This window comes from Staurois parvus, unplaced genomic scaffold, assembly GCF_062004578.1.
Source record: "Staurois parvus isolate SC_StPar_1 unplaced genomic scaffold, SC_StPar_1.0 ptg000432l, whole genome shotgun sequence".
Lineage (NCBI taxonomy): Eukaryota > Metazoa > Chordata > Amphibia > Anura > Ranidae > Staurois > Staurois parvus.
Window position 1 is genome coordinate 1,454,140 of NW_028318228.1, and position 15,163 is coordinate 1,469,302.

The window sequence follows — 15,163 nt, forward strand, 5'->3', positions numbered from 1 at the left end:
CTTTTTTTGTCTATATAACAAATAAAAACCAAATGGTGATAACACAACCAAAAAAATGTGAAATTATATAAATTCCATTTGGGTACAGTGTTGCGTGACAGCGCAATTACCAGTTAAAGTAGCACAGTCCAGAATAGCAAAAAGTGGCCTGGTCATGAAGGGGGTAAAACCCTCTGGAGCTTAAGTGGATAATCTACCGCAATACAAACAGTGGGGTTTTTTTTTTCTGTTTTTGTTTTTTTTTGTTTATTTGTTTTGGGGGTTTTTTTATGTTTTTTTTTTGTTTTAGTAGAATAGGGGAAGGCTGGTCCTCCTGCCATCTTTATATTGCCTTTTTGTCCTTGTTGCAGACTTTCCTTCACTTCCTTATGAGAAAAAAAAAGAGAAACTAGACCTCTGGTTAGCAGTTAACCCCGGCAGGTGGTTGTAATCCCCCCGTTCTCTCCTAATATAAAGAGAGAATGTTTTTGGGTGAATTTACGCTTTTTATGAATATATGACGATGTGTTCATTGCATTTCCTTTTCTTTGTCCTCTTGTCCCCCCCCCCACCCCCTCAGCTGCAGAGCTCCGATTCCTTGGATACTCTGGAAAGACTTATTGACCTCAATAATGGGGAGGGTCAGATCTTTACCATCGATGGGCCCCTGTGCTTAAAGAATGTCCAGTCCATGTTCGGGTAAGTGAGCTCGCCTGCCCTGCATGGAGTCTGTCTCTAGTTAATTTACTGCCGGATATTGCCGGGCTTGTTAGAGATTAGTTGTCATGTGAGAGGATTATAGTGTATAGCTGGCTCTGAGTTTTTAGCATGACAGATTTCTCTTCCTAACTGACGTTTTTTTAGTTAATTCCACGTAAAACAACATTTTTCTCCTACAGGAAACTTATTGATGTGGCGTACACTCCGTTCCATGCTGTGCTGAAGTGTGGGAACCTGTCCTCTGATGTCCAGGTCTTCCCCAGGCCGGAATCTGTTGTCATAGATGAAGAGACCGATCCAATTCCTAAATCTTTAAGTACAGGTAGAGGCATGTCATATGGTGTTTACTGTCTGTATTAACCCCTTGCCTACCAGGCACTTATACCCCCTTCCTTACCAGGCCAATTTGCAGCTTTCAGCGCTGCCGCACTTTGATTGACAATTGCGCGGTCATGCAACATTGTACCCATATGAAATTTTGATCATTTTTTTCTCACAAATAGAGCTTTCTTTTGGTGGTATTTAATCGCCACTGGGCGCTTTACTTTTTGCGCTATAAATAAAAAAAGTGCAAAAAATTTGAAAAAAAAAAAATTTTCTTTCTTTCTATTATAAAATTTTTCAAACAGGTATTTTTTCTCCTTCACTGATGTGCGTTGATGAGGCAGCACTGATGGGCACTGATAGGAGGCACTGATGGGCACTGATAGGCAGCACTAAAGGGCACTGATAGGCAGTACTAATGAGGTGGCACGGATAGGCAGCACTGATAGACAGCACTAATGAGGTGTCACGGATAGGCGGCACTAATATGCAGCACTGATAGGCGGCACTGATAGGTGACACTGATGATGGGTACTGATAGACGGCACTGACTGGCATCACTGCTGGGCACTGACTGGCGGCACTGACTGGCACAACCCCTGGGCACTGACTGGTGGCACTGACTGGCAGCACTGCTGGGCTGCACTGGTGGGTGGCACTGGTGGGCAGCACTGGTGGGTGGGCACAGGTGGGTGGCACTTCTGGGCACAGGTAGGTGGCACTTCTGGGCACAGGTGTGTGACACTGCAGAGTGGCACAGGTGGGTGCACTGCTGGACACAGGTGGGTGATCTGCTGGGCACAGGTGGGCGGAGCTAGTGGGCGCACTGCTGGGCACAGGTGGGCGGAACTTGCGGGTGGCACTGAACAAATAATATATTGGATGTGTCGCGCTCCTCAAAGTGAATGTTTACTTAGAAATATGTGATATATATAAAATAAATAAATCTAAATAAATATTACATAAATATTAATACATTGTGATATAATATATATTAAAAACTCCCAGTGCTGTAATTAATTGAATTGTGATTAAAAAATTTTTTTTATTGTACATAAAATTAATTTGTATAACATAAAAAATGTGCAAAGAAACCCTCCTTGCACCGTGATGTATATGTGTGCAAAAATAAATATGTGCAAATTTGCAAATGTTGCCCCAAAACACTAATGTAAGATAAATTTATATATAATGGAGTGTAATAATCAAATTGATATATAAAAAATAAATAACAATAAAAATAAACAGCAAATAATGATGGAAAACTGTGCAAACAATACTTCACTTATTGCAACAAAGGATAGTGGTGTCAGCTGTGTATTACTTATCCTTTGGCTTTAAATGACATGTGATAGTCCCAATTAATTTGTGCAAATATATGGAAAGTATATTATTATTGAGGTAGTCTGTGGTTCTACTTTCCTTCCACTAGATGGCCTCCCAATTCCTTCTGGGTTATGAGGGCTGGATGGATGGATATAGATATCTCCCCTCGTGTTGTCCGGGGTCTATTTCCTATTACCTCTTCCTCCCCTGTATTCCTCCGGTTTAGGCCATAGAAGAAAAAGATATCCACATGGTGTTTTATCCTTTATAAAGGGGTTTAATGCGTTTCCAGACAAATGCGAACTCACATTCCACAAGATAAATACAGAGCGTTTTTGTATAGATGTGTGCACTCACACAAAGACAGTACTCGCCGTTCCGCTGCTATTGGCGTCGTGATGTCAGAGCCCCTCCCCTCCCCTACCTTAAGGTTACATCCCCCTGAGGAAGCCACGTGACCCTGTGGCGCAACGCGTAGGGGAGGGGCTCTGACGTCACGACGCCAATAGCAGCGGAACGGCGAGTACTGTCTTTGTGTGAGGGCACACATCTATACAAAAACGCTCTGTATTTATCTTGTGGAATGTGAGTTCGCATTTGTCTGGAAACGCATTAAACCCCTTTATAAAGGATAAAACACCATGTGGATATCTTTTTCTTCTATGGCCTAAACCGGAGGAATACAGGGGAGGAAGAGGTAATAGGAAATAGACCCCGGACAACACGAGGGGAGATATCTATATCCATCCATCCAGCCCTCATAACCCAGAAGGAATTGGGAGGCCATCTAGTGGAAGGAAAGTAGAACCACAGACTACCTCAATAATAATATACTTTCCATATATTTGCACAAATTAATTGGGACTATCACATGTCATTTAAAGCCAAAGGATAAGTAATACACAGCTGACACCACTATCCTTTGTTGCAATAAGTGAAGTATTGTTTGCACAGTTTTCCATCATTATTTACTGTTTATTTTTATTGTTATTTATTTTTTATATATCAATTTGATTATTACACTCCATTATATATAAATTTATCTTACATTAGTGTTTTGGGGCAACATTTGCAAATTTGCACATATTTATTTTTGCACACATATACATCACGGTGCAAGGAGGGTTTCTTTGCACATTTTTTATGTTATACAAATTAATTTTATGTACAATATAAAAAATTTTTTAATCACAATTCAATTAATTACAGCACTGGGAGTTTTTAATATATATTATATCACAATGTATTAATATTTATGTAATATTTATTTAGATTTATTTATTTTATATATATCACATATTTCTAAGTAAACATTCACTTTGAGGAGCGCGACACATCCAATATATTATTTGTTCATTGTCACACAGTTTTTTGAGTATGTGTTTTATGTGTTGATGCACCATTATATTTGAAGGAGTTAATTAATTTTTTAATATTTTTTATAAGTATCTCTGTGCCACCATAGTAGCTCACAAGTATACACTTATATAAGATTTGCGGGTGGCACTGCTGGGCACCGATCATCAGGGCACTGATCATCAGTGTCCTGATGATCGGTGCCGATCCCCGCTGTGACAACTGCCGGTTCTCGGCAGTACTTTCCTCACGATCTGACAGCGTGAGGAAAGTGCAGCCGAGAACCGGCACTTGCATTTTCCTGTGATCAGCGTGTCATTGGACACCGCTGATCACGTGGTAAAAGGCCGCTGAGATCGCCGGGTGCGCGCCCCCTGGGGCGCTCAGGAGAGCGCGTTCTGGGGGGACGTCATATGACGTCCACCCAGAACTGGCCGGCTGCAGTGAAGCCGTCATTCGGCTATCTGCGGTCGGCAACTAGTTAAAGCAACAGTGTGTACTTTAAGTGGTTCTAAAGCCTCCCTCCCCCCCCCCCCCCCAAAAAAAAAAAAGTTAGCAGCTACAAATACTGTAATACTGTAAATAATGTCCTTTTATTATAAGGACACTTACCTGTCCAGGGATCCAGCGATATCCTCACCCCGAGACTATTCTTCATTCAGCTTTGGGTCCAGGCACCGGCTTCTTAACCATTTCAATACCGGGCACTTTTCCCCCTTCCTGCCCAGGCCAGTTTTCAGGTTTCAGCGCTCTCACATTTTGAATGACAATTGCGCGGTCATACAACATTGTACCCTAACTAAAATTTTATCATTTTGTTCACACAACTAGAGCTTTCTTTTGGTGGTATTTAATCACCTCTGGGGGTTTTATTTTTTGCTAAATTAACAAAAAGACACAAAAATTTTGAAAAAAAAACACGTTTTTCTTTGTTTCTGTTATAAAAGTTTGCAAATAAATAATTGTTCTTCATAAATTTAGGCCGAGATGTATTCTGCTCCATGTCTTTGGTGAAAATAACCCAAATTAGGATGTATTTTTTAGTTTTTAGGAAAGTTATAGAGTTCACAAACTATGGTATAGATCTGAATTTTGATCAATCCTGAAGTACTGACGGCCAATCTAATTTCTTGAGGTCCAAGAATGTCACAGCAGTACAGATATCCCCCAAATGTCAGAACAGTACAGATATCCCCCCAAATGTCAGAACAGTACAGATATCCCCCAAATGACCCCTTTTTGCAGAGTAGACAGTCCCAACGTATTTCATAAGAGGAATGGTGAGTTTTTTGAAGTTGTATTTTTTTTTGTCATAATTTTTTTCGGAAAATTAAAAAATTAAAAAAAATTTCACTTTTTGTTTTTTACATACTGTCACCAGTGCAGTACAGCGTCATCATATAACTGGCATGGCGGTGATCAGGGACACTGACTGGTGACAGTATGAAAAAAAATATATATTTTTAAAAAAACTTTTTTATTATTATTTTTTTTTTTTTTTAAGATTTTTTTTCAGATTTCACTATGACCAAAGTAGTGCAATGTTACCATAGTAACATTGTACTACTTTGGGAAAGTGATCAGTATTTTTTTTTTTTACACAAAGAGGTTAAAGTGTTACTGAACCCACCACAGTACAATCAGTCTGTATGTGCAGTAAAGCATGCTTGTTATACTCACTGTGGACCCACCGCACCGCATTCCTGTGCAAATCCCATGCGATTTGTGTGCGGTGCGATCGGAGCCGTACGTTTTGTATGGCTCTAATCACATCGCACCAAAAATGTGCAGGACCCCTTTTTTTTTTTTTTTTTTGGTCCGCACTAGAATCGGATTGCATTGGTATTCACACCTATGCGATCCAATTCTGCACATCGCACCGCGTTTTGTGGACCGCTATTGGGGTGTTGTTGACTTAACATACACACCTGCAGCGGTTCGCATGAACGGGGTGCGATTCTGATGCAGTGCGGAATTCGCACAGAAAACGCTGCAAATTTTGCATTGTATCAGTGTGAACCCGGGCTAAAGGGCGTTAAGATAAAAGGTTCTAGAGCTGCCTGATCACTTTTATAGGGCTCTGAATGTGTTCTGGCCTGCAATTTGACAGCAAGGCTCGGTTCACAATACTACGGGCTGTTTTCTGTACAACAAAACATGGCCGCAGGGTCAGCTCATGGTCTTTTTGACCATGCGGTGTCCCTGTGGTTCTTGCATCCGCACTCGCGCTATAGGCCTAAAATGCGTGGTGTCTCGTAAGAGTAGCATGGTTTGGCTGCGGGTGGTTGCGGATGTGGGAAGAGATGCGATTCCTGCGACCAGTCTTAAGGAGTAGTGACTCGCAGATGAGGATTTCTCTGCGCTCTCCTCTACTACGTGCAAACTCCCAGTGATAGACTGAGGGCATTGTGCAATATAGTCTGACTGACTCAGAGTGCTGCTCATATCCCTCCCAGCTTAGCAGAAGTTAAAGAATATAATGAGAAATTCAGGTGCTCCCAAAGTAAGTTGAAGCTGATTCCTTGCCATGTCCCTGTCCACCCCCTTCCCGATCAACATGCAATTATATGTTTTTCAGTCAAGTTATTCTGTTTTCACTGGGTCTGACTGCTGTCTCTTGATGGTAGTGGCCAACAGGCTATTGTAAAGGTTGCAGCACTTTGCCTTGGATCTTCTTTTAAAAACATTACATGAAAGAACACATCCCTGGACACCCTTTAGATGTGCATGTTTCTCCTTGAAGACTTGAGGAGTGCAATTTCTTTGAGGAAGACTTTAGCTGTGCCATTTACTGGTTGATATCCTAAGCCAGGATGCCAAGGATGTGCTCTTTTGTTCATATAACACTTGGGAACAAAATGATTGATGGCAGAGAAAGCTAATAGCTGTGAAAGGGGAGGGCGCCGACCATACAAATCAGGAGAGGAATTGAGCAATGATTGAAAGTAGGTTTAAGATAGTTGCTGGGTGAACTCAATTTACAGAAATATTTTTTTTACTCCCAGTATTGCATGAGCCAGAAGGGTGAATTTTCAGCATGTATTTTCAGTTTGTTGGTATTCTTTCTTCAGAACTGGAAATCATTGGCTTTATTGACATTGCGGACATCTCCAGTCCTCCTGTCCTTTCTCGTCACCTGGTCCTACCTATTGCTGTTAATAAAGGTGAGTATTTAATGAGATGTGGCTTAGCTGGGTCAGGTTGGAAGTGTATGTGCTAATTATTTGATGTCTCCATAGAGGGTGATGATATTGGGGCCGGAATCATGGATGACTTAGAAGATGAGAATTCTGCCAGCCAGATAGCAGGAAAAATCCCAAATTTCTGTGTTCTTCTACATGGTAGCCTGAAGGTGGAGGGTATGGTGGCCTTAGTACAGTTGGGGTAAGTGTGTGTGTATATGTGTGTGTATATAAATATATATATATATTAATATATATGTGTGTGTGTGTGTGTGTATGTGTATATATATATATATATATATATATATGCACAGGTGAAACACGAAAAATTAGAATATCATGCAAAAGTTCATTTATTTCAGTGCAGCAACTTAAAAGGTGAAACTAATATATGAGACTCATTACATGCAAAGCAAGATAGTTCAAGCCGTGATTTGTCATCATTGTGATGATTATGGCTTACAGCTCATGAAAACCCCAAATCCACAATCTTAGAAAATGAGAATATTCCATGCAATCAATAAAACAAGGATTGTACATAGAACAATATTGGACCTCTGAAAAGTAGAAGCATGCATATGTACTCAGTACTTGGTTTGGGCCCCTTTTGCAGCAATTACTGCCTCAATGCGGTGTGGCATGGAAGCTATCAGCCTGTGGCACTGCTGAGGTGTTATGGAAGACCAGGATGCTTCAATAGCGGCCTTCAGCTCTTCTGCATTGTTCGGTCTCATGTCTCTCATCTTTCTCTTGGCAATGCCCCATAGATTCTCTATGGGGTTCAGGTTAGGCGAGTTTGCTTGCCAATCAAGCACAGTAATCCCACGGTCATTGAACCAGGTTTTGGTGCTTTTGGCAGTGTGGGCAGGTGCCAAGTCCTGCTGGAAAATGAAGTCAGCATCCCCATAAAGCTCATCTGCGGAAGGAAGCATGAAGTGCTCCAAAATCTCCTGGTAGACGGCTGTGTTGACCCTGGACTTAATGAAGCACAGTGGACCAACACCAGCAGATGACATGGCTCCCCAAATCAACACAGACTGTGGAAACTTCACACTGGACTTCAAGCATCTGGCAGTGTGTGCCTCTCCATTCTTCCTCCATACTCGGGGTCCTTGTGCCTCTCCATTCTTCCTCCATACTCGGGGTCCTTGGGCCTCTCCATTCTTCCTCTATACTCGGGGTCCTTGTGCCTCTCCATTCTTCCTCCATACTCGGGGTCCTTGTGCCTCTCCATTCTTCCTCCATACTCGGGGTCCTTGGGCCTCTCCATTCTTCCTCCATACTCGGGGTCCTTGTGCCTCTCCATTCTTCCTCCATACTCTGGGTCCTTGGGCCTCTCCATTCTTCCTTCATACTCGGGGTCCTTGGTTTCCAAATGAGATGCAAAAGTTGCTCTCATCAGAAAAGAGGACTTTGGACCACTGAGCAACAGACCAGGTCTGTTTTTCTTTAGCCCAGGTAAGACGCTTCTGACGTTATTTGTTGTTCAGGAGCGGCTTGACAAGAGGAATGCGACATTTGAAGCCCATGTCCAGGATCCATCTGTGTGTGATGGCTCTTGATGCACTGACTCCAGCCTCACTCCACTCCTTGTGAAAGTCCCCAACACTTTTGAATGGCCTTTTCCTGACAATCCTCTCCAGGCTGCGGTCATCCCTGCTGCTTGTGCACCTTTTTTTCCCCACATTTTTCCCTTCCACATAACTTTCTATTAATGTGCTTTGATACAGCACTTTGGGAACATCCAACTTCTTTTGCAATTACCTTTTGAGGCTTTCCCTCCTTATGGAGGGTGTCAATGATGGTTTTCTGCACAACTGTCAGGTCAGCAGCCTTTCCCATGATTGTGATTCCTACTGAACCAGACTGAGAGACCATTTAAAGGCTCAGGAACCCTTTGCAGGTGTTATGGCTTAATGAGCTGATTAGAGTGGGACACTTTGAGCCGAGAATATTGCACCTTTTCACAATATTCTCATTTTCTGAGATTGTGGATTTGGGGTTTTCATGAGCTGTAAGCCATAATCATCACAATGATGACAAATCACGGCTTGAACTATCTTGCTTTGCATGTAATGAGTCTATCTCATATATTAGCTTCACCTTTTAAGTTGCATTACTGAAATAAATGGACTTTTTCACGATATTCAAATTTTTTGAGTTTCACCTGTGTGTGTGTGTGTATATATATATATATATATATATATATATATATTGTGGGGTTAGCTCAGGTGGGGGATCTCCTTCCCTGGGACAAAGGTAGACCGTACAGCAGGCTTTCATCAAAATCTGACTGGTTGTCAGCTTTATTTAAAAGGTTTGCAGAAAATAAACAGAACATGAAAATAAACCCTTGCCATCCAGGCACTAACTAAACAAAAAATGATTCCTCTCTCAGAGGTGAAGGGCTTCTCCCTGTCACCAAAACAAAGTAACAGCAAACCTTTTCTTGCAGGTATAGTCCATACACACAGCTCTCTCAGAATACCTCTCTGAGTCCCAGGCCACGAGCGACTCCTTGCTCCAGCCCTGCCCTTTTTATATCACCTGTGGGTGGACATCAGTGGAGTCCAAACTCTGGTCCGGAACCACCTCTGCCATTGTGGCCCCGAAAACCCGGAGTGGACCCTACCTTACACCTCACCGTATGACCTCATGCGAGGTGACACATATCGTCCATCCAACACTTTGCCGTTCATACTGTCACATAATATATATATTGTAATGGGGTTCGCTCGGCTGCGGGGGGGGGGGGGGGGTGACCCCCTGGATGGGTGCACAACACAAAAACACAGGCACAGCACAACAACAGTGGAGGTGAAAAAACAAAAAGGTGCAGTTTATTTACAATATTTACAGGAAAACGCCAGACCAAAAAGAAACATCAAATAAAATCCTGGCCAACTTGACTACTTACTGTACAAACAGCTTCCCTAGCTATCCACTAGGTACAGCCTGATGCTATACCTAGTCGCTGGTAGTTGGAGGCTAGCCACACAGGCTTTTGGCTCCCTGCACACAGATAATATGTTGCTCCCGAGTCAGTTCAGGCACAGATCTGGTTCCAGGTTGGAGCCACTCCCTAAGCAGGCTGGGAAGTTTTATAACAGCCTTAATGAGCCCACTACCTTCAGCTGGGCTCATTACCTCAGTGCCGAAGGACTCAGCACTTCCCCCCCCAGTGGAACAAATCCCCATAGAGTCTGAACCTTGGACAAATGTATCGTCCATCTAGGACGCAACCAGGTGATTTCACCTGCCTACTGTCACTACACACGCACGCGCACACACGCCATAGCATAATGGCCTGTGACCGGTAAAGTGAATAACATTGGTTATCTCATTATGACACCAGAAAGTGGGTGGGATGGATTAGGCAGCAAGTGAACATGTTGTCCCTGAAGTTAATGTGTTTTTGAAAAATGGGCAAGCATAAGGATTTGAGCGACTTTGATAAGGGCTAAATTGTAATGACTAGAGGACTGGGTCAGTGCGACTCCAAAATTGCAGCTCTTGTGTGATGTTCCCAGTCTGCAGGGGTCAGGACCAAACAAAAGTGGTCCAAGGAAGGAAAACCGGTGTCATCGGCGGCCAAGGCTCGTTGATGCACGTGGTGGGGCAAAGACTGCCCTGTGTAGTTTGGTCCAATAGAAGAGCTACTAGAGCTCACACTACTGAAAAAGTTAATGTTGGTTCTGATTGAAAGGTGTCAGAACACACAGAGCATCGCAGATTGTTGTGTATGGGGGCTGTGTAGCCGCAGACCGGTCAGGATGCCCGTGATGACCCGTGTCCACAGCCAAAAGTGCCTACAATGGGCACATGAACCCCAGAACTGGACCACGGAGCAATGGAAGAAGGTGGCCTGGTCTGATGAGTCGTGTTTTTTGTTTTTTTTGTTATATCATGTGGATGGCAAGGTGTGTGTCACTTTCCTGGGGAAGAGATGGCACCAGGATGCAGTATAGGAAGTAGGCAAGCTGGAGAAAGCAGAGTGATGCTTTGTCTAGTGGAGTCCATGTCTCAACAAGTCAGGGCTGCTTTAGCGGCAAAAGGGGGACCTACCCAATAGTAGGTGGCTGGTCATACTGTTTTATGGCTGGTGTGTGTGTTCTATATCTCGAAATAAGTATTCTATAAACTCTTTGATGGTAATAACCTTGTTTTTTTTTTTGTTTTGGTTTTTTTCTTGCCCCGTTACTTCTGTAGGAATGACTGGTGTGGTATGCTGTACTCCCAAGCTGACAGCAAGAAGAAATCCAATCTAATGATGTCTTTGTTTGAGCATGGACCAGAGCCCTTACCCTGGTTGGGGAAAATCTCACAGCTTGGGCCTATATCTGGTACAGTGGAACTAATAAGATGTTACATTTCAGTTGCCCACGTTTTAAGAATCAGTCTGTGAGGCTATAGAGCCGTTTTCTTAACCACTTCCAGTCCGGACACTTTCAGCCCCTTCCAGTCCGGACACTTCCCCCCCCTTCCAGTCCGGACACTTCCCCCCCCTTCCAGTCCGGACACTTTCAGCCCTTTCCAGTCCGGACACTTTCCCCCCCTTCCACTCCGGACACTTTCAGCCCCTTCCAGTCCGGACACTTTCAGCCCCTTCCAGTCCGGACACTTTCAGCCCCTTCCAGTCCGGACACTTTCAGCCCCTTCCAGTCCGGACACTTTCAGCCCCTTCCAGTCCGGACACTTTCAGCCCCTTCCAGTCCGGACACTTTCAGCCCCTTCCAGTCCGGACACTTTCAGCCCCTTCCAGTCCGGACACTTTGAGCCCCTTCCAGTCCGGACACTTTCAGCCCCTTCCAGTCCGGACACTTTCCCCCCCTTCCAGTCCGGACACTTTCCCCCCCTTCCAGTCCGGACACTTTCCCCCCCTTCCAGTCCGGACACTTTCACCTCCTTCCTGTCCAGGCCAATTTTCAGCTTTCAGAGCTGTTACACTTTGAACGACAATTGCGCAGTCATGCAACACTGTACCCATATGAATTTTTTAGCATTTTCTTTTAAGACAGATAAAGCTTTATGTTGGTGGTATTTATTCACCGCTGGGATTTTTTTTTTTTTTGCTATGTAAATGAAAAAGTCCAAAAATTTTGAAAAAAAGTTTTTCTCTTATAAAATTTTGCAAATAAATAATATTTCATCATAAATCTTGGCCAAAATGTATTCCGTTATCTTTTTATTAAAAAAAAACAAATTAGTTTATAACCAAAAATTATAATTTTTAAACTTTTTTTTGTTTACATTTTTATTTTTTTTTATATTATGTTTTTTTTTTTACATTGATTGCTTTTACACCCATAAAGGCTGTAAAAGCAATCATTTCTCCTTCTCTCTAGCTGCATTCTTGCTGCCATTGAGAACTACAGTGTGAGCTGTGATTGGTCACAACTTGTCACATGGTATAAGGCTGTTGTGAATAGCCTTGTACCATGTGACCTCTGTGATCATTCACAGATTTCACACGTAGTAAGCAACGATGTCAGAAGTGACATCTTGCTTACTACTCTGCATGTGATCACTGATTGGCCAATCAGTGATCACATGATCGGGACCTCGCACAGAGGTCCCGTATGACAATCGGTGTTCCACTGTTTTCAGAGGACACAGCTGGCACCGGATCGTGGTGCTGCACGCTTCCAGGGAGCTCGCACAAGCAGGGAGGCCTTTTATAAACGGCCACCTGACCCTGCACTGCCACCGTCCATCCAGCCGTTTATGTACAACGGCCGGACGGGAGGTGGTTAAGACAGACCACTAAGAATGTATGAAGAAGAGGTGCTGGGACTTTGAATGGCGTTCATACAATGTAGTGAGAAGACAAAAACATGCGGAGAGCTCTCTGGCTCATTTTAGGCAGCTCACAACAGGCAAGTCTACCCTCCAGTGGGTACTCCAGCAGGTTACCTCAAAATAAAACATGCACCAATGGAAGGAGCACCAGGCCAAAGGATAAGAGTGTCCACATTCATTCATTTACATATTAAAAAAAAAGCAAAAAAACAGCCAACGTGTTTCAGGTGTTAGAAAAAAACGACCCCTTCATCATGGCTTCAGTTAAAAGATCAAGCTTGCTCACACATTTACTGCTGGCCAGTATCTTTCCTGATCCAGCAGTTGGCTTCCTTACACAGATTAACATGGGAAAGCTCCATATTGAGTCAATTCGAGCTTCTTTTAACTGAAGCCCTGATGAAGGGGGAGTTTTTCTTCTGACCCCCTGAAACGCATTGACTGTTTTTAGTATAATCTATTAAATGACAACTAGAAACTGCCTATGCAGATCACGGGTGCTTGAAGATGGACACAAACTGTGAAGCTTTGACCAAAGTATAAGTGATTTGTAAAGCATTTATTTTCCATTGAAATAATAAACATACTTACCTGCTCTGTGGCCCTGATCCTCCTCTTCTGGGGTCCTTCCCTAGGGTTTTTGGCTCCTTCCCACTGCCGAGTACCCCCCTAGGAAACCGCTTCCTATGGGGACACTTGTACGTGCTTGATCACGAGCCAGGCTGTTTGTGTCTATTCAGACACACTGCCCAGCTTGACCCCGCCTCCACTCTCTGCTTGCAGGGTTTGATTGACAGCAGCAGGAGCCAGTGGCTTCAACTGCTCTCAGCCAAGCCTTTGAGAGCCAAGAGAGACGGCAGAGCTGCTGCTTGCATATGGGTGCAGTGTTGCATGACCGCGCAATTGTCATTCAAAGTGTGATAGCGCTGAAAGCTGAAAATTGGACTGGACAGGAAGGGGGTAAAAGTGTCCGGACTGGAAGTGGTTAAAGTAAAAAAAATCTTTTACCTTTTACAACCACTTTAAATAACTCGCCTACTATAGTTTTATGTCATTTTCGTACCTCCCAAAGCCTGACTGGAAAAACTCCCAGGGGTGGCATCATTCTGCTTGCCTTGTTGCTAGGACGTTGCTAAGACACTCTGAACTGATTCAAACCCCTTACACATGTGCTCTCTCCCCTGTCGCAGTAGCTCTAAGCTCAGCGATGCTGCAGTGGAGAAGATAGTGGACCGCACATGTGCAGGGGTTAGAGAGCATGCTCCTGTGATGATTGGGGGGGTGGGGGGAAGCAGGTACGACTGGCAGTGTCTTAGAAACGTCCTAGCAACAAGGCAGGATGGGTTGATGCTGTCCCTGAGAGTTTTTCAGCCAGGCTTTGCAAGTTATGTAAATAGCCCACACCTATATCCAACTATTATTATTATTATACAGGATTTATGGCACCAACAGTTTGCTCAGCACTTTACAATATAACGGGAGACAATACAGCAACAATACAGTTCAATACAAGAGGGATAGGAGGGCCCTGATCCTGGGAGCTTACAATCTAGGAGGGAGGGGCTAGCGGTACTGTGGTAACTGTGGGGGATGGACTGGTAGGAGGAATAAAAGATTCCATTATTGGCTGAGGGCAGGATAGGCTTCCCTGAAGAGAGAGGTTTTCAGAGATCGCCTAAAAGTGAGCAGAGTAGGCGATAGTCTGCTAAATTGGGGTAGAGAGTTCCAGTTCCAGAGGATGGGGGAAGCTCTGGAGAAGTCCTGGAGACGACCATGGAAGGACAAGACCAGGGAGCCTAGAGAGCAGGAGGTCGTGCGAGGGGCGCAGAGGACAGTTTGGGTGATATTTGGAGACAGTAACTAACTATAGTTAAAGCTGCAGTTCGATTTCATCTCCAGCACCTTTACTTGCTTAGACAGTTTTTTTGGTAATGGTGAACTATCCCTTTTAACATTCTAGCATATTTGGTTGTTACTGGTCTGGGAGATATTAGGGGGGATTTACTAAAACTGGTGCAGCTGTGCATAGTAACCAATCGGCTTCCAGGTTTTATTGTCAAAGCTTAAAGCGGAGTTCCACTCAACCTATCAATAATTAAAAGTCAGCAGCTTCAAAAACTGTAGCTTCTGACTTAAAAAACAGCCAGTTAGGGGGGCGTGTCCAAGATGGCGACCGGAGCGGCCGCATAATCCGGAGCTCCGGCGCCGATTTTCGGAATCCGCTGCCATCCGTGCAGCAGCGGATCACAGTGAAGCAGAGGAGGGCCCTGGTGTCATTCCGGATACCTGGGAGGTGGAATCCGGGCGACATTTCCGCCCCTCGTGGCGGCGGACATCCGCGGCCTAGTGCGGCCGCGCGGGCCGGGGCTCCGGCGTCTTCCATCTACACCCGCTGCCATCCGGGCTGTGGGGGATCATCCGAGGACGTCTGCAGCGTCCTCTGTATCACAGAGGCTGGGAGAGGGACGCCGCTGTGT

At 44.1% G+C, this 15,163-nt stretch overlaps 1 protein-coding gene across 1 annotated transcript in view; it reads left to right on the plus strand.

Moving 5' to 3' along the window:
- The first annotated feature begins 502 nt into the window (after window positions 1-502).
- LOC149454226 (integrator complex subunit 14-like) overlaps window positions 503-15,163 on the plus strand; it is a 36,468-nt gene continuing 21,807 nt past the window's right edge. Inside the window, exons 1-5 of the mRNA XM_089687597.1 lie at window positions 503-678; window positions 879-1,021; window positions 6,777-6,869; window positions 6,945-7,089; window positions 11,097-11,230. Of these exons, the coding sequence (XP_089543723.1) occupies window positions 503-678; window positions 879-1,021; window positions 6,777-6,869; window positions 6,945-7,089; window positions 11,097-11,230 (691 nt within the window). The remainder of the gene's footprint in view (window positions 679-878; window positions 1,022-6,776; window positions 6,870-6,944; window positions 7,090-11,096; window positions 11,231-15,163) is intronic.